The 19,055-nt window shown below is 45.7% G+C and overlaps 2 protein-coding genes across 4 annotated transcripts; both read left to right on the top strand.

The window, feature by feature from the left end:
• The first annotated feature begins 409 nt into the window (after positions 1–409).
• On the top strand, positions 410–3,945 carry LOC132669493 (mast cell protease 1A-like). The gene is made up of 5 exons (XM_060619397.3): positions 410–575; positions 1,712–1,862; positions 2,107–2,242; positions 2,437–2,700; positions 3,058–3,945. The coding sequence occupies exons 1-5, from the start codon at positions 521–523 to the stop codon at positions 3,328–3,330; spliced, it is 879 nt and encodes a 292-aa protein (XP_060475380.1). The 5' UTR covers positions 410–520; the 3' UTR covers positions 3,331–3,945.
• A 1,004-nt stretch (positions 3,946–4,949) lies between these two features.
• LOC132669492 (granzyme H-like) lies at positions 4,950–8,301 on the top strand. 3 transcript variants are annotated; one of them, XM_060619393.3, is made up of 5 exons: positions 4,950–5,266; positions 6,313–6,499; positions 7,004–7,139; positions 7,343–7,600; positions 8,029–8,301. In XM_060619393.3, exons 1-5 carry the CDS (start codon positions 5,212–5,214, stop codon positions 8,182–8,184), a joined length of 792 nt encoding a protein of 263 aa, XP_060475376.3. In that variant the 5' UTR covers positions 4,950–5,211; the 3' UTR covers positions 8,185–8,301. The 3 variants fall into 3 exon arrangements, with proteins under 3 accessions (XP_060475376.3, XP_060475377.3, XP_060475378.3); XM_060619394.3 differs by having other exon boundaries at positions 4,969–5,266; positions 6,352–6,499; XM_060619395.3 differs by having other exon boundaries at positions 4,970–5,266; positions 6,339–6,499.
• Positions 8,302–19,055: the final 10,754 nt, after the last annotated feature.

The raw sequence follows: 19,055 nt of genomic DNA, 5'->3' as shown, positions 1-19,055 counted from the left end.
CCAAGCCCTCTTCAACATGACTCCCACACCATTCATTCTGTCCATCTCTCTAGCCATGACCTTCACCATCCTTATCAGATCACCGATGATTTTGTCTCCTCCACCAGAAGCAAGGAATCTCACCCCCAATACCCCTGAGTCTCACTCGAAAGGGGCCTCCGTAAAAGATCGTCCTGACGGGCTAAAGAGAGCCAAGGAAGACGAAACATCTTGGATCTATCATCATGAAGCTCAGATTTCTGCAGCTCAGGGACTTGCTGCTCTCTGATGGGACATTTTTAACCACCCCATCTCTAGCCTGTGGTTCCTGTTTTCAGCTGGTGTGGTCAAGAGCTACGGATACCAATATGGTGACTGATAAGTTATTTCACTCAGTCCAGGACTTGATCAGACAGCAGTAGGAGGCACTCAGAGGGAGGAGCCTTATGTGATAAATACCACAACACCAGAGAAGAACACCAGGGAGAGGACACTAGGACGAGGCACCAGCAGCTCCGACCTGGGCAGCCTTCTTGAGAAGATGCAGCCGCTCCTGCTCTTGCTGACCTTTCTTCTGGCCTCCAAGGCTGAAGCGGGTGAGTGACTGTCCCCACCAGCAGAGGCCCAGCCCCATCCCACCATGGCTCAGCCCTGCCTACATGCTACACTCAGGCACATCCAAGCCCTCCTGAGTGTTCATCCCGCATCAGATCTGCCCACCTCACTCAGAGATGGGCAGATCTGAAGCGGGATGAACCCTCAGCAGGAATGGCAGGGCAGGAGGCTGATCCCCAGGAGGGCCCGTGGGTACCATCCCCTTCCCAGGTCCTAACCTAGTCATCTGGAAATTGGGTTCTTTTACAAAGGCATCTGAAAGAAGGTTGGAAGGTAGGAATGAGAAATGACTAATGTCTCAGGAAAGGGCAGCTTGGAGAAGGGGACTGGCTTCTGTAGTCAAAGTAACGCCTACTAACTTTCTAACCCAAGGTGTTAAAATATACCCTCAACCTTCACTCATTTCTCCAAGATTTGGCATTCTTATGCTGTCCACGAAAGAAGTCGAGGACCCAGTTGATCTCACAGTTGGTGGCGTCCTGGTCCCCATAACACTTACGTTGGACCATTTTTGTTTCAAGTTCCCTCTGGTAATCTGTCAGTCACAATGGGCACAACGGCTTTGGCAGGCCCCGTATTCCCTGCTACTTAGAACCATGACCAGCCCTCATCGAGAGGCTCATCAAGAACCATTGTTTCAGGCGGCCAAGACATTTATTGAGCACCTACTACGTGCAGGGCTCTGGCAAAGATCAAACGCAACCCACAATACAACATGAGCATTTTGAGCTCAAGTTCCGAACATGACAAACGTGGAGCAGTTCATTAAGGTCTGGGAAACAAAAGGGGAGAGAGGACCTAGGTACATTCAGGGAAAGGATTTTCCAGGATCCATGGGGATTTCACTGCTTGCTCCAAATGCAAATTCTGTCTGCCACCCTATGTGTCTGCAGCAGGAAATAAGGAACAAGGGCTCCTCTGCTCTTTGTCAGAGGGAAGATGTGAGTCTCACGGCTCATGTAGCAAGCCAGGAAGGCTGCCTGAGGAAGCCTTCTGGGTTGCTGCTGGCTACTAGGGACTGTGCTCTCCACCACCCCGACTCCCACCTGCCGCAGTTTCTCTGCATCCAGCCTTCGGCTTCATGAGCACAGCAGGCAGGGTAGAATTTTTCTTTCAGGGAAAATAATCGGGGGCCATGAAGCCAACCCTCATTCTCGTCCCTACATGGCATTTCTCCGGATCTACAAACCAGACAACACCTGCAAACAGTGCGGGGGTTTCCTTGTACGTGAGGATTTTGTGCTAACAGCAGCTCACTGCTGGGGAAGGTAAGAAGGGACGCCTGGAACCCCGCCCTTCTGTGACACCTCTCAGGTGTTAACTGTGAGGTTAACTCCTGCCCAGCCTGGGCTGCCAAGAAGCAGAGGGCACAGAGATGCTCAGCCCCAGGGCCCCATTGCCTATAATTCCTCTCCAATTCCAGTCCTGCCCTGCCCCGAGCTGTCCTGTTCCCTCCACGGCTTTGAGACTGTACCTCCTGTCACCCCACCCCCCACCCTGCTCTGTGTGCAGCCTCATGACTGTGACACTGGGGGCCCACAACATCAAGAGGAAGGAGAGGACCCAGCAGATCATCCCCGTGAGAGAAATCATCCGCCCCTCAGGCTACGCTTCTGAAACCTTCCTCAATGACATCATGTTACTGCAGGTAGGGCCCTCGCTCCACTGGTTCTTGTGCACTTTATTCCTGGGGGCTTTGCATTCCCTGGGACCTCATTCTTCTCCCTCCTTCCCACTATGACCTTCCACTTGACCCGGGGCTGTGAAGATGGCAATGCCATGACTGTCCCCGGGCTCTTTGTGACTATCGGTAGATTACAATACCTTTCCTCCGGCACTCAGCTGTCAAGAAAGGCCCGCCTGGATGCCAACGTGAGGCCCATCAGGCTGCCCAAAAGGAATGTGTGGGTGAGGCCAGGGATGGTGTGCAGTGTGGCCGGCTGGGGACAATTCAGAATGGACAGCTCCTCTGGGGCAGAGAAACTGCATGAGGTAGAGCTTGAAATCCAGAAGGATGAGCAATGCATGTCACACTACAATCACCTGTATAACCCCGCCACCCAGATGTGTGTGGGGAACCCAAGAAGGAAGAAGTCTGCTCTTCAGGTGAGATCCCCAGTACTGTCCATGCCCAGCCCTGGGACAGCCACACTTTGAGAAGAGGCAGTGAGAACTAGCCATATCCCTGTCTTCAGCCTTTCCATCCAAACCCATCTCTGGCCCTGTGTCTGTAGCAGGGGTGAGAGACTGTCCCACAGCTCCTTATGGGCAGAGGTTTTCTGAGGGAGAAGAGGGAAGGGAGTGTAAGGACCAGGCTGGAACCCCAGGACCAGGTGAGGCCACAGGCCTACCCTGGCCCTGATCTCACCCACAGCCCCCTAACAGAGACCACCTATCCCCAGGGACAGCAGGGAGGTAGGACCAAAGAAGGGTTGGCTCAGCCTTTCCTCCCTCTGCCCACAGGGAGACTCCGGAGGCCCCCTTGTGTGCAACAACGTGGCCCAGGGCATTGTCTCCTGTGTAAAACACTGTGGGACACCTCCACTTGTCTACACCAGGATTTCAGGCTATATGCACTGGATAGAAAAAATAATGAGACACTTCAGCCCACCAGGACCAGACTCAGACGCCTCCAGGATCAATCCATCCACCTTCTCTGGGGCAGAGGCCAGAACTGCACTGAGCAAAGGGGGTGGAGAGGAGGCCGCCAGGGACCTAATAAACTTCCATCTCTAGTGGAAATTAGATTCCTCCCTTATTCACCAAAACAACATTCATTCGTTACGGCGACCATTGGTTCACATTCTCTAGAATAAAAAGTTTTGCTGCACTGAGACCCAGCTCCTTCCAAATACACCTCCCAGCGCCACAGCCCCCTGCCAGGCTGACTGTTAGCTCCATCGGGAAAAGGGAGACACTGTCCCAGGAAAAATGACCCTCTTCTAGAGCACCCTTCTGTCTCATCCATATTGCCCTCTACCTCCTCCCACACCTACACTCCCACCCCATCCTACCTCAATATGGCAACATAAAGGAATCCATTTGGAAGGAGGACCACCTCAGAAGCTCTGAGATAGGGGCCACTTCTCCACCCTAAGAGAAATGGGCGAGAAGATTCTGGAGAGCTGTAGCTCTCCCCATGCAGCGCTCCCTCCCCAAATCAGGGTGGCAGCTTGGAGTCTGAGAAGTTTCAAGAGGACCCTTCGGTACTCCCAGCCTAGCCCGAGTGCCTGTCACAGCCTTGCCATGGTCGCACCCTCTGGTGTGCTGCAACCCATCTTCCATGGGCTTGAATGACCTTCGGGTGCTCTTCCATCTTGGTCTAATCCAGCCTCTTCCCACCTCCCACAGATTCGCGTGTGTGTGCATGCGTGCGTGTGTGTGTGTGTGTGTACGTGTGAGTGTGCCTCCAAAGGAAACTTATTATAATAAAAAGTTGTGTTTCAAAGGTATCCTATTATTTCAAAGGTGTCCTACAGCTTACAGCTTATCGAGTAAATTTTTTCTCCCATTTTTCAACCATCACTAAGTCTCTTATATAAGAATGTATTCAGAAAAGTAATCTCATTTTAAAAACACCCACCTTAGGGGCTCCTGGGTGGCTCAGTCAGTTAAGTGGGTGACTTGGGCTCAGGTCACGATAACATTGCTCATGAGTTTGAGCCCCACATCAGGCTCTGTGCTGACAGCCTGCTGTGGAGATTGTGTCTCCCTCCCTCTCTATCTGCCCCTTCCTCACTCAGGCTCTGTCTCTCTCCATCAAAAATAAATAAACATAAAAAAAAATTAAAACCACCCACCTCAGGGGCACCTGGGTGGCTCAGGTGGTTAAGCATCTGACCCTTGATTTCGGCTCAGGTCAGGATCTCATAGTCCTGATCCTTGCTGACAGCCCAGAGCCTGCCTGGATCTTTCTCTCTCATTCTCTCTCTCTCTCTCTCTCTCTCTCTCTCCCTCTCTTTCTCTCTCCCCTTTACTCTCTGCCCCTCCTCCACTCATTCTCTCTCCCTCTCAAAAGAAATAAACATTTAAGCAAACAATAACTAAAAAAATAAAAGAAAACCCCCACCTAAGTGAAGGCAGCCTGAAAAGAAGCGGTTTGCTGAATGTCTGCAATTGATGAGTGTGCTTAGACTGAGGGGAAAGGTACACTCAGCACAGATTCTTGGTCTGCCCCTGGTGACCATCAGCATCTCAAGCTCAGGAGCCACGCCTCTCATGTCCCCGCACCCAGCTAGCTCAGTAATTATTCACGGTTTCCTCAGAAAGGAAAAAGAGCCAAGAGCCGAGAAATAAAGACATTCTTGTCTCGATTCAGTCACCGAGTGGCTTCTGAGGTACCAGCCCTTCTGCGGGCTGCAGTCCCAGCCGTCACTTTCTTGTTCTTTCTTCTCACGTTCACCTCGTGACTCAACAGTGGGAGTGCAAGTGTGGAGGCAGTACCGTTGTCACCCAGCCCAAGAAAACCACTTTGTATGACGACGCCCAGCTCTACAGGAACACAAGTCGAGGAGGCCTAGACGGTTAGTGAGCCACCTGTCCTTCATTCCCCTCGGGGCTTCGCCTCTGGAAGGAAGAAAGACAGGCTGCTCTGACCTGGGCAGAACTTCAGGGAAGATGCAACCACTTCTGCTTTTGCTGGCCCTTCTGCTGCCCCTTGAGACCAGGACAGGTGAGTGACCAGCCCCATTCCAGAGGCCTGAGCCCATCCCACAAAGCCCCCTGTAAGTCCTGACCCTTCTGCCCAGTGCGGCCCTGGATTGTCCTCCTTTGAGCCCAGGAATTTTCTGAGCCCCGGCTCCTATCTCAAACCAAGACTGACAGGTCTGATGCTCGACAGACACACTCAACAAGGATGGCCAGCAGGAAGGGTACTCCTTAGAAGGTTTGGTAGGGGTTAGCCTCTCTCTTATGGCTTGGAAAGTGGGTTGTTTGTAGAAAGACATTTGGTAGGAGATATGAAACTACAAAAGACAGGCATTGAAATTGCTTGCTCCAACCCAGGAAAGGTAAGCTCAGACCAACCAGCTGCAGTAGAGGGTGTTGTCGCTGGACTCAGCTTTAAAAGCCAATTAAATTTCTCAGTGCTCTCCACCTGCTCCATCCTGCCCACGGAGGGTGATCTCAGCAGCAGCTAGATGACTGTACCCCAACCTCAGTCCCAGGCCCGTGTAACCCATTGTCAGCACCACCCACCCCTGCCTTCCTAGGCCCTCGGCTGCTCCACTGTCTTTGCCGATGCCCTCCCTGATTCCTGCGGCCTTGAATCCCACCAGCCCTATCTCTCCATCCAACCTCAGCCAAATGCTAATTGAAAGCCGTTCGTTCATGCAACTTAAAAACGTCTACTGACACCTTAGGATGTGCGAGGCCCTGGAACATGAGGATATCAGAGAATCCAACTCCATAAGGCCATAGGTAGCTTATTAGAAAATGGCACCCATCAGGATGTTAGCAGAGGCTCAGACGGGCCCGGGGGGACTCACTGAGAAAGAAGGCATCAGGGGAGTCCTGTCCACGATCCTCTGAGATTCTACCATCTTGAAGGTAGATCTTACCTCCCCCACACACTTGTCTGAAATAGGATGTGGAGAACAAGCACTGTCCCTTCTCAGGGGGGTTCTGAGGCATGAGGTTCAGGAAAGGTCCTCCAGCTACAAGGAGAACCTGAGAAGACCATCAGTCACCGCCTTCTTACTCTTTCCCTCCTGACCACAGCTGCCCCCAGTCACCCCATCCACCAGCCTTTTCTTTCAGAGGAGATCATCGGGGGCCATGAGGCCAAGCCCCACTCTCGGCCCTACATGGTATTTGTTCAGTTTCTCGTCGGGAACAGCAAGAAGAGGTGCGGCGGTGCCCTTGTGAACGAGGACTTTGTTCTGACGGCTGCTCACTGCTTGGGAAGGTGAGGGGCAAAGACCCCTAGGGGGACCCCTGCCCTTCCCCGCCAGGGCTGCAGCCCAGGGGGCCATCCGAGGCTCCTGGTCACTCAAGCCTATGAGAGCTCATCAAAGGAGCCAGCTGAGAGTGTGGCTGGGGCAGAGAAAGGCTGACACATAGGACAGGTGAGCTTTGGAGTCGGTGGATCAGATGTGAGAGTAAGTGGCACAGTGGAGAAGAGATGGACCACACCAGGCAAATAAAGCAGCAGTGGAGGACGGAAGCATGCCCTAGCACCAAAATGCAAACTCACAGCAATTTCATGATATTGCTTGAGAGCAAAAGAGAGCTCCCAGAGCTCCTACCCTCAGTGTCATTGAAAAAAAGAGAATCCAGGACCCATCTGTCACCTCTATGTGCCCCTCGGCTCCAGTTCTGCCCACCCCGGTTGTCACCTGACCCTTCTGGTTCCTGGGCAGAGCTGTGTCCTGTGACCCCACACTCCCTTGCCCACTCTGCTCTCGTGCAGCTCCATCAACGTCACCCTGGGGGCCCACAACATCAAGAAGCAGGAGAAGACCCAGCAGATCATCCCCGTGAGAAGAGCCATCCCCCACCCAGACTATAATCCAAAGAACTACTCCAACGACATCATGTTACTGCAGGTAAGGAGACCTCCCCACTGCCCTCGCTCTCCTGGGTCCACATTGTCTCCTCTCCCACTGGGACCTGTCCCCTCCTTCATACCTGGCCTGGCCACCTGACCAGTCTCAGTGGCTCAGGGGAGAAGGAAGACAGGGCAGCCGCATAGAGTACCTGGGCCCAGAGACCACTGACTGAGCTGGCCCCTCTTGCTTCTTTCCATCAGCTGGTGAAAAAGGCCAAGCTGACTGCAGCTGTGAGGCCCCTGGGCCTGCCCAAAGGCAAGGACCGGGTGAGGCCGGGACAGGTGTGCAGTGTGGCCGGCTGGGGACGCGTGGCCATGGGCACTCTAGCAACCACTCTGCAGGAGGTAGAGCTGATCGTGCAGGAGGATCGGGAGTGCAGATCCCGCTTCCGTGGCTATTACATGGGGGCCACCCAGATCTGTGTAGGAGACCCGAAGAAGATGAAGACCAGCTACAAGGTCAGGCTTCCAGCATCTACCTAGACAGGCCCCAGGGCTGAGGAACCTAGGGAGGTCCAGGGTATGGGAGTGGCTGTGCCTTCATGCCTCAGCCTGAGAGCCTGGGCAGCTGGGTCTACAAATCCAGTCTTCAGTTCCCCACCCCTTCCAGTGGTCCCCTGTTGGGGGAAGAAGGCTTAGTCTCCTCACAGCAGCCTTGTCACCCGTGTTTCCCTGAGGTTTGGAGAGAAATGTTTGGCCTGGGTGGTGCTGGAAAGAACAGTCAGTGCCTGGATGGAGTGCAGGGACTGAGAGAGGGGACAAGGTCTGCCCAGGGCCCAATCTCCCATGCAGCCCCCTGACACAGACCCCCAGCCTCAGGGCAGTGGGGAGGGCAGGACCACCAGGAGTGCAGTCACCAGCCCAGTCCTTCCTCTCTCTGCCCACAGGGGGACTCTGGGGGACCCCTCGTGTGTAACAACGTGGCCCAAGGGACTTTCTCTTATGGAAACGGGAATGGGACACCTCCAGGGGTCTTCGACAAGGTCTCACACTTCCTGCCCTGGATAAAGAGAATAATGAAGCACTTCTCTCAGCAGGCGTGAGGCTAACTGTCCTCTGTGCTTGGCCACCTTTTCTGAGGCAGAGGCAAGAACTCCTTGGGGCTCGGGGGATGGGGAGTGGGCACTGCAGGGTCATAATAAATAGATCTCTAGAGCGAGTATGGCTGCGGTCTTATTTATTCACTGAACCACTTTCAATATGCAGCAACACTGCCCCAGGAAGTTTTCTGCTGTCACTTACAGGTTTTGCTTTCTCCTTTCTCCCCCAGCCCTCGGTCCTCCCTAAACCCTTTGCTGCATAGTTTCTCATCAGTTTCTCAATAACACCTCTTTGGGGCTTAGCCCTCTGCAAGGGTTCAGCCTAAACTCTGTTATAAAAGGACAATCCTCTCTCCCCAAAAATTATCTTTCCTGGGCCATAAAAATGCCATAACTTCTCTAAGCCAACCACCATCACCAACCCCACAATTTGGTCAGTAGAAAGGGAATAACTCCAGGGGACCATGCCACAAGCATTCCATTTCCTGTTTCCGGGGGGGGGGGGGGGGGTCTTTCTGGGGCAATGGGGGCAGGTTTCTCCTACAGCCAAGACTTTCTGCAGCTTAGGAGGCTGAGATGAGGCCCCAGACCCACCCAGGTTTCACTTTTCTGCACTGCTCAGGGCCCAGGACTAAATTCAGTTAACCTTCCTCCCTGGCTGACCATCCCACAACAGCCTCTGTTTTCCATCCTGCCACACCTGGAGCTGCCAACCCACCCAATGCCTGTCAGAGGAGCCAGTACCCACCTCCCAAGGAGTAGGACCTGCTGAGTCCCTCAGTCCAAACCAGCATCCCCCAGGAACTTAGCTACTATAGCCTATGGAGTCACTCACTCAGTAGCTTCAGCCCCTTTAAGCCTGGCCTAGTCTCAGGACCCAGACTCCCCCTGCTGGTACCCTGGGTTATGGCAGCTTTGTGAGGCAGAGGGCTCCAGGCTGCTGGACCGTAAAGTACCACATTGCCATCCATCAGATCAAATTTGATCTCTCTCTTTGTGCCAAGCATATAAGGGGCTCTGTTCCTGCCATTGGGAAACATACAGTGATGAGACATTTCTCCTAAATTCCCCTGGTTTCTCTCCTTCCACCAAGCAGTTCAGTCTGGCATAAATGGATCTGTTTTTAGAATCCACAAGAAAGCTTGTCTCTCTCTTTTTTTTTTAATGTTTATTTTACTTTTGAGAGACAGAGATGAGCTGGTGAGGAGCAGAGATAGGGGGACAGAGGATCCATAGCAGGCTCTGTGCCATCAGCCCAGAGCCCGATGTGGGGCTTGAACTCAGGAACCATGAGATCATGACCTGAGCTGAAGCCTGACATTCAACCGACTGAGCCACCTAGGTGCCCCAAGAAAACTTGTCTTGAAAATAATTGAAATCCCTAAACTTTATCTGTATCGCACATCACAGTTGCACAGGCATGACTTTGTTTGGTTCCAGAAGGGCAATGTGAAGTTGGAAGAAAGTGGGAGACTCACGGGTCGTCAGGTTTGTAATCTATGCACGATAGAGGCCATGCCCAGAAGTGAGGGAGGGAGAGAGAGAGAAGAGGCAGGCTTATTTTTATTTCACACGTAGAAGACATGAACTTTAGTCCACAGACCCATGAAATGCCACATTTCAGGTGGAAGATAGTTCATTGTGACCAGATAACCTTATTTTAGGGTCCCATATCCTTCAAACACCACAACTAGTGAGTTGAATGTGACAGAACAAATTCACGATAGCTGAACAACTAGACAAACACTGAATCAAGTAGGACCCATATCAAAAGGAGAAAGAACTGGGGCACCTGGGTGGCTCAGTCAGTTAAGTGTCCAACTCTTGATTTGGGCTCAAGTCACGATCTCTCGGTGGTGAGATCAGGCCCTGGGTTGGGTTCAGCACTGGGCATGGAGTCTGCTTAAGATTCTCTCTCTCTCTCTCTCTCTCTCTCTCTCTCTCTCTCGGGGCACCTGGGTGGCTCAGTCAGTTAAGCGTCCGACTTCAGCTCAGGTCATGATCTCGCACTCCGTGAGTTCAAGCCCCGTGTTGGGCTCTGTGCTGACTGCTCAGAGCCTGGAGCCTGTTTCAGATTCTGTGTCTCCCTCTCTCTCTGACCCTCCCCCATTCATGCTCTGTCTCTCTCTGTCTCAAAAATAAATAAACGTTAAAAAAAATTTTTTTAATAAAAATAAAGATTCTCTCTCTCTCTCTCTCTCTCTCTCTCATCTGTCCCTCTCCCCCACACATGCACTCTCTCTTTCTCTCAAAAAAAGAGAGAGAGAGAAAGAAAGAACTTCACTAAAAAGGAAACAAACCACATAGATGTGAAAAACAAAATCCAGTACACTGAAAAAAAAGTGAAAAGCAAATAAAAGCCAATATTTCACACAAGACTGTCCCTATGTCCATCTGCCAAGTCTTCCCTGGAGCTCACAGCACAATGCAATAGCACAGGTGAGATTCAAGATGAATGCATGTATGGAGGTAAGCAAGAGAACAGTAGAAGGTGATGACCAGTGGACAGCTCTGGGCACAGCAGTAAAGAACAACACTCTGAGGAGAAGCCATCACACCTAAGAAATGTAGAGTCCTCAGAAAGTCAGCCATGAAGAGCTCCATGGAGCCCCAGGATGCAAGGTTGAGCCAAGGGCAGAGTAACCAAGGACATCCACCACCAGGGGCAGAGGTGTGTGACCTTGAAAGACAGAGCCTGATGGGTCAGTTTTTCCCTTACACCTGATAGAAGCACTTGACACAGTATGACATATGTTAGGAAGAAAAACTATTACCTTACAATGACGGTAGCATCATGAAGACTGGGCTGCTGTTGACGTTCCCTTAACATTTTGAAGTCAGTTCACACCTATTTCTCTCTCTTGCTTTTGTGATTTTTATTTCTAGAACTTAATCCTATATAAGGTTTAAAGTGTGTGTGTGTGTGTGTGTGTGTGTGTGTGTGCGCGCACGCATGTGTGTAGGGAAGTTATTCAAAAGGTGTTCATTAATCACACCATTATTTAATAATGGACCTTAGATTGGAATCAGTATTAATGTCCAAAATGGAGAAATGGTAAAATATGGCACATTTATATTATGTATTATGCAGCCATTGACATCTACATTGTCCACCGCTCTAGAAAACTAGGCTAAGGAAACAAAAGAAAGAAAACTAAGCCAAAAACATTAATAGGCAAGTTATTAAAAAAAAAAAAAAAAGTTGGTACATGTGTTAGTTAAGACAACCCTAACTACTCTACCAGATAAACTTTAGCATTTCAGTGACTCACACAATGGAAACCTGTTTCTCACTCACCCACAGTCCACAATGAGTGTTCCTGCTGAGTAATGCCCCTTTTTACTCTCAAGTATCCCAGCTGGGACAAAAGTTACATGTGTGCCCATGATTAAGGAAACCAGGCTCAAGTTCCTAACGATGTCTTCCAAGTCCCTCTTGTTCATCCAAGTGGAACCCAGGTAGAGGTTCGTTATAGGCCCATCTGAAAGGTACAACATCATCTCCATTCACACCCCATTTGCTACAGTAATCACACAGTCACACCTCACCTCAAGTGAGGCTGGATGACTGGGTTCACCCAGGTCCTCTGCAAGAAAAGGAAATTGTTTTGCTAAACTGCTAGCTCGCCTCTACCACAATTCGTTATAGTGTTTGCTGTTTATAAGGATCATGGGCCCTAAATTTTGTTCTGCCTATGAAACTAATACACACTGATGACAGAAAAAAATGGATAATATAAAGGTGAAAAAAAAGAGTCATAAAATGATTATTCTGGCTGTTGCTCTTTCTAAACAGAATTAGTATCAAATTGCATACACCACATCATATTCTACTTTTTCCACTTACTATTAGGTGATGCAAAGTGTTCCATGCCACTAAGCAGTCTTCCAAAACATGCTATTTAACGGCCAGATAGTATTTCATTCCATGAATATATCAGAATTAATATTACTGAGCTCCTATTGTTGAATAGTTGGATGGCCTGAGCAATTGGGAAGAGAGTCTCAAGGTATATGTCCACCTCCAGCTCTTTCTCACATTTACCCGAGGCCCCAGGGCCAGTCACTCCATCTCAGTAGTGTGCTTTTCTTCCAGGAGACACTGAGGTCCTTGAGCCTCTTTTCAAGTCTTCCTCTGCCACATCCAGGGTTTCTGGGTCCTTCTTTCCCTCAAACTACGCTGATGGGGAGATTGTATGCAGTTCCCATTGACTTTCCTTTGTCACCTGCTCTTTCCTACCAGACCAAAACAAGGGCCAGTTCTTTGCAAGAAAGTGCCTCGCTCCCAGCAGACATGTGTGGTGGGAAGACAATAGTGAAGAAACAGACTTCTCCCGGTGCTGGCGCTCCATAAAACAATCACCAGCTCATCAGTAGAAACTTCCCAAGGAGCTTCTAGTCTGTCCTTCTAACTGTGATATTAGGGCAGCCCTAAGAATGTCCAGAACTTCTCAGTAGTACACTGGTCTCCTACAATGCCAAGGGCAACCAGATTGGTTTCTGACCAGAGCAGCATCAAAGGGAGGGAGAGGAAGTGTCCCAGCCTCAGCAGGCAACTGCCTGCCCAGAGCTTTGCATTTTGGCGGTATATGGGGCCCAGGGAGGAGGTGGGAGACATCCTACTTTAATGTCCCAATATCCCAGAGGAGAAAAAAATTGTAACTGACGGAAATGTAATAAAACAGTCAAACGTAGATGTAACCAGCTAGGAATATTGTGAAATGTACCAGAGACATGTTTGTTCAAATATCACAATTTTTATTAAAAGGGAAAATCAAAACATTAAAAAAAATATGTGCCCACATTTATTCTCTGACATTCCATTCTCTGTCCAAATGGTCTCTCTAATCCCCAACTGCTGGCAAACCAACTTTTAAGAAATTTTTATTGCAGGGGTGCCTGGGTGGCTCAGTCGGTTGAGCATCCAACTTCGGCTCAGGTCATGATCTCACAGCTGGTGAGTTCGAGCCCCGCGTCGGGCTCTGTGCTGACAGCTCAGAGCCTGGAGCCTGCTTCAGATTCTGTGTCTCCCTCTCTCTCTGCCTGTAACCCACTCGCATTCTGTCTCTGTCTCTCTCAAAAATAAATAAACGTTAAAAAAAATTTTTTTAATAAAAAAAAGAAATTTTTATTGCAAAATATACACACATGAAATATATATACACTTAAGAATGCTGGCCAAATTTCAGAAAGCCCCCATATGTCTCTTCCTGCTAAAAATGCCCTCTCTGCCCTCCAACCCCAGAATTAACTTACTGTTGTGACTTTTGTGATAACCACTTCCCTGCTTTGCATCATGCCCTTACCCCCTATGGACGCATTTCTATCCAAAATAGTTTCATTTTCACAGTGAATGTAATCCTTCAGGGACTTTTCTCTCAACATTAAGTCTGTAAGATTTATTTGTGGGACTGCATGTGGTTATTAGTTATTTATTTTCATTGATATGCAATATTCCATTATGTAAGTATACCACGATTTGATGTTTGTGCTGCTGTTGATGAGTCTTACTACTGTTTCCAGTCTGGGGCTTTCATGAATAACGCTGCTATGACCTTCTTGGACATGTATCTGGTGGAAATGTTCGCATGCTTCTCTAGAATATATACTTAGGAAAAGAGTCAACCTGATGACTGTAACCGGTATTTCCCTGTGATTTAAACTGGTTGGTTCTCTGGTATCTACTGAGAGTAACATCTTTTCCTATGTGTGTTGGCCACTTGGATGTTTTCTTTTTCGAGATGAAGCTGTTCAAGTCTTTTGCCCATTATTCTATTGAATTGTCTTTTTCTTATTGATTTATAGAAGTTCTTTACATAATTGGAATGTAAGTGCTATGTGTGTTATAAGCATCTTTGACCCCCTCTACCTATTGTCTTTGTTTCCTCTTGATTTTAATGTATCAGTTCATCAATCCTTTTCTTTATGATTAGTGTTTTTATGCATATGATTTAAAAATTTTACCTATCGTGAAGACATTGTTACATTATATTTTCAAATCTTTATTTATGCTCGGATCCATAATCCACTGAAAATGGATTTTTGGATATGGTATGTGACAAAGGTCATGTTTTATTTTGGGGGTGTCTATAGGACACCATAAAGAATCTATTGTCCTGGTTGTGTTTATCAGGGAGAAAAAAGAAAATAGTCTTTTCCCCACTGCTTTGCCATTCAAACTCCATTATCAATCAAGTGTCCATATATCATATGTGTCCATATGTGTATGTCAGTGCCCAAATGTGTATGGGATCTCTATTCCCAGACCATCAGTCTATGTTCCTGTGCCCATATCACTACCACACCATCTTCCTTACTATGGCTTTATTTGCTAAAAGCATGACCTCCCATCTTATTCTTCAAGAGCGTCTTGGCTATTAGCCATTTGTTTTTCCACACATCTTTAGAACTGATTAAGTTGTATGAAATACTTCTTGAGTACAATGAATCTACAGATCACTTTTAGAGAATTGATATTTTTATAATATTTAGTCTTCCAATCCACAAACATAGAATCTCTCTGTGTTTGGGTTTTGTCAAGTGTCTCTTAATGCAATTTTATAATTTTCACCAAAGACATCTTGCACATCTTGTCTTAGATTTGTGTTTAGTTATTTGATCATTTTCATGCCATTGAAATATTACCTTTTCCAAAATTTCATTTCCTAACAGTATTGCTATCCATATTGAAATGTGATTAATTTTTAATATTTATTTATTTATTTTGAGAGAGAGAGTGAGGGAGAGGCAGAGAGAGGTAGGCAGACAGAGCAAGAGCCAGATGCAGGGCTCGAACTCACAAACCGTGAGACCATGACCTGAATGGAAATCAAGAGTCAGACACTTAACCAACTGAGCCACCCAGGCACCCCAGAAATGTGATTAATTTTTAAATTGATTTTGTGACTAACAAATCTGTTAAACTATCTTATTAATTATGATAATCTATCTGTCCATTCTGTGGCATTCTCTATGTACACTATCATTCTTCAAACAATGACAGTTTTGTTTCCTTCTTTCCTGTTCCCCATAACTTTCACTTCTATTTCCTGCCTAACTGTACTCGCTAAAATCTCCAGTCTGATGTTGAAGAGAAATGATAATTATGGGTACTCAGGTGTCCTTGTATTGTTTTGCTCTTGAACAAAAAGAATTCAACATTTCACCCTTAAGTATAAGGACTGCTGTGAGATTTTTGTGGATAATTTTTACCGGATTAAAGCCATCATTTCTATTCATAGATTACCAAAATTTTTTTTTTAATAATGAGGGTGAATTTTAGCAAATGTTTTCCCTGGTTTGCTTCAAGTGAAGAATCATATGTTTCTTGTTCCATCAATCAATGTGACGTGTTTCAGCAACTGAGTTTTGAATGAAACCCCTCCCCATTCCTAGGAAGGTCATGGTATCTTTTTGCTAATTGATTGATTTGGTTTGCATCAATATTCTGAACTGATACGGCCTGTAATGTTTCTTTCCCATATTGTCTTCATTGGGCTTGGCCTCAACATTTTGCTAGTCTCATAAAGGAGATAGGTACCATCTACTCTCTAGAAGAAATTGTGTAGTATTCTTTGAATATTTTGTAGAGATTTCCAGTGAAGCCATATGAGTCTATAGCTGACCTTAATGGAATATTTTTGATAACTGAATGATTTATTTAGTGTTTATAAGAAAATGCAAATTTCTTGAATATGTTTCATTAAATTTTCTGAGGATTTGTCAATTTCATGTAGATTTTCAAAATTACATAATGGTTTTCCAATGGCTTATATAGAAATATGACTTTTATATACAAATATGCACACATGTATCTCCCAAATACAAACCCTTTCTCAGTTATTGATAATATCTTCTTCCATTCTGTAGCTTTACTTTTCACTATGCTGATAGTGGCTTTAGCGGTCAGAATTTCTGAAATTTTTATATAGATCAATTTATCTATTTTTTTCCTTTGTAATTATAATTTATATTAGGGCTTTTTACGTCCTATTTCAAGATTTTTTTCCCTACCTTAAGTTTGTAAAAAAATTAATTCTTCTATCTTATCTTCTAAAAGTTTTGGTTTTTAGGGGCACCTGGGTAGCTCAGTCAGTTAAGCCTCCGACTTCAGCTCAGGTCATGATCTCATGGTGTGTGAGTTCAAGCCCCACATTGTGCTCTGTGCAGACAGCTCAGAGCCTGGAGACGGCTTTAGATTCTGTCTCCCTCTCTGTCTGCCCCTCCCCTGCTCACACTCTGTCTCTCTCTCTCTCTCTCAAAAGTAAAATAAAACCTTTAAAAACAATTTTTTTAAAGAAAAGATGTGTTTTTAAAATCTTCCCAAATGACTATGAAGTTGTTTCTTCCTGGAGAGTATTCACTCATTGCTGCTGCTAAGGAGTCAGCCTCAAATCCAGTATTAATTTGAAAGTAATCTTTCTTTCTCCAATTGTTCTTAAGATTTCTGCCATTTCTTGGGGCGCCTGGCTGGCTCAGTCAATGGAGTATGCAACACTTGATCTCAGGGTTGAGAGTTCAAGCCCCACATTGGGCATGGAGCTGACTTAATAAATTAATAAAAAAAAATTTTTAAAGATTTCTGCCATTTCTTTAAGACAATGATTTCTAGGTATGAATTTCTTTGTATTATTCTGCTTGAAGTTTTTTTTTAACCTCTAGTTGGATATTTTTCATCAACTTTTTAAAAATTTCAGCCACTATTCTATTTTATATGACCTCTTGTTTTTTCTTCTTCCTCTAGAATTCCAAGTAAATATATGTCCAATCTTCTAATTCTATTATTTTCTATATTTTTATCTTTAGGTCTGTCTATGTTCCATTCTTAACACTTTTTTCTGAGCCATTTCAGGTTAGTAATTCTCTTTAGCTTTGTCTAATCTGGTATTAAGTTTTTCCACTGTGACTTTAATTTTGGTTATTACATTTTTCACTTTTTCAAATGTTTTGTCACTTTTTTTAAGGTTCGTGTTCCCCGCAGCTTTTTTAAAGCTTGTTTTTATTTCAGCATAATTGTCTTATTATCTATATTTTATTATTCTAATACACTTATCCCAATAATTAAATTTGTTCTCTGTTCTTATTGTCTATCATTTCCTACTTCTGTTGTCTTATCTCTTTGCTTATCCTCTTGTTTATATTTGACTATATGCTTGTCATTCTACTTGAAAAATAATTTTTAGGTATAAATCAAACCCTGGAATTAAGTGAATTTCCTCTAGATTTCCATTTGATTCCATCAGGCACTTTGGGACACAGTCCATAACCACATCAATGCAAGTTGAAGGTCTGAGATTCCATGAAAGGTCCAAGTAATTCCAATCTTTCATGAAATCACTTGCAGGGATGAGCTCATTATCTCTTCTTTGTTACTTTGAGGGTATAGACTTTTAATGTCCCAGCTCATTGTGAGGAGTGTCTCTGGTTGGACCTGGTTGTGTGGGTTTTGGTCTTTGATTTCTACACCCTTCACCTTATGTGGCCATCAAAGCAGAGCTTTGAATTTTGTAGGTTCAGTAAATTCCCTCAGAACAGTAGTAGCCACCTAACGCCCATTATTCCTTCCTTTTTAGCGTGATAAACACTCCTGCATTGGCAGTTCTTTGAGGTTTGTAAGGTTTGGGATATTTTGAACAGGTTTGCTTGGGATTGTTTCTCGTGGGAAGGTTGGCATGAAATCCTAGGTCGCTGTTCATGAACTCTTCTGTCCACATTTCTATGTAGATCATTGGGAGCATACATTTTACTCCCCTTTTTCCCTCAGGCTGGTCTTTATCCTTTTCCCTTTTTAAAAGAGTTAGACTAATGTTTGTTTGTTTTTAACTTTATTTTTTTATTTTTTAAAATTTACATCCAAATTAGTTAGCATCTAGCGAAGCAATGATTTCAGGAGTAGATTCCTTAATGCCCTTTACCCATTTAGCCCATCCCTCCCTCCCACAAGCCCTCCAGTAACCCTCTGTTTGTTCTCCATATTTAAGAGTCTCTTATGTTTTGTCCCCCTCCCTGTTTTTATATTATTTTTGTTTCCCTTCCCTTATGTCCATCTGTTTTGTCTCTTAAAGTCCTCATATGAGTGAAGTCATATGATTTTTGTCTTTCTCTGACTGATTTCACTTAGCATAATACCCTCCAGTTCCATCCATGTAGTTGCAAATGGCAAGATTTCATTCTTTTTGATTGCTGAGTAATACTCCATTGAATATATATACCACATCTTCTTTATCCATTCATCCATCGGTGGACAGTTGAGCTCTTTCCATACTTTGACTATTGTTGATAGTGCTGCTTTAAACATGGGGGTGCATGTGTCCCTTCGAAACAGCACACCTCTATCCCCTGGATAAATGCCTAGTAGTGCAATTGCTGGGTCATAAGAAACTGAGTCATAGTCATAAAAAAAAAAACTATTTTTAGTTTTTTGAGGAACCTCCATACTGTTTTCCAGAGTGGATGCACGAGCTTGCATTCCCATAAACTAATGCTTTTAAAGTGTTGAAAACATTTAAGTAGCAATAAATTAAAATTGTCCCAAATGCTAAGGCACTAATAAAGCCGTTATAATAGTTTCTCTTTTTTCTACACAGTTCTTTCTAGATGCAGAAAGAAATTTCACAAGGTTGCCATCATTAAGCATGTATCAGAGAAGGATGAAGTTCTTTGCAGCTGTGAAAATCATGTATATTTGTATATAAGGAGAGGATTCTTAATTTTCATAAGATATTCAAATGGGGCCATCATATCCATAAAAGTTTGAGAATTGTATTAGTTTTTAATTCTGACATTTTCGCAAAAATTATGCTATATTACAATGTTTTTCTGTGCACCCACAGAATCTTCTAAGTATTTTTAAGTGTGTCTGTGTTACTCTGTAC

The sequence above is a fragment of the Panthera onca genome, chromosome B3 (assembly GCF_046562875.1).
Source record: "Panthera onca isolate mPanOnc1 chromosome B3, mPanOnc1 haplotype 2, whole genome shotgun sequence".
Lineage (NCBI taxonomy): Eukaryota > Metazoa > Chordata > Mammalia > Carnivora > Felidae > Panthera > Panthera onca.
This window is presented reverse-complemented; position numbering and strand designations above follow the sequence as displayed.

Bases quoted from the DNA above. Each gene is read 5' to 3' on its own strand.
- LOC132669493 (XM_060619397.3), top strand. From the start codon at position 521: ATGCAGCCGCTCCTGCTCTTGCTGACCTTTCTTCTGGCCTCCAAGGCT. The intron at 576-1,711 runs GTGAGTGACTGT...TTTTTCTTTCAG, and splicing joins GGCCTCCAAGGCTGAAGCGG to GGAAAATAATCGGGGGCCAT. The intron at 2,243-2,436 runs GTAGGGCCCTCG...TCCGGCACTCAG, and splicing joins ATGACATCATGTTACTGCAG to CTGTCAAGAAAGGCCCGCCT.
- LOC132669492 (XM_060619393.3), top strand. From the start codon at position 5,212: ATGCAACCACTTCTGCTTTTGCTGGCCCTTCTGCTGCCCCTTGAGACC. The intron at 6,500-7,003 runs GTGAGGGGCAAA...GCTCTCGTGCAG, and splicing joins GCTGCTCACTGCTTGGGAAG to CTCCATCAACGTCACCCTGG. The intron at 7,601-8,028 runs GTCAGGCTTCCA...CTCTGCCCACAG, and splicing joins AGATGAAGACCAGCTACAAG to GGGGACTCTGGGGGACCCCT.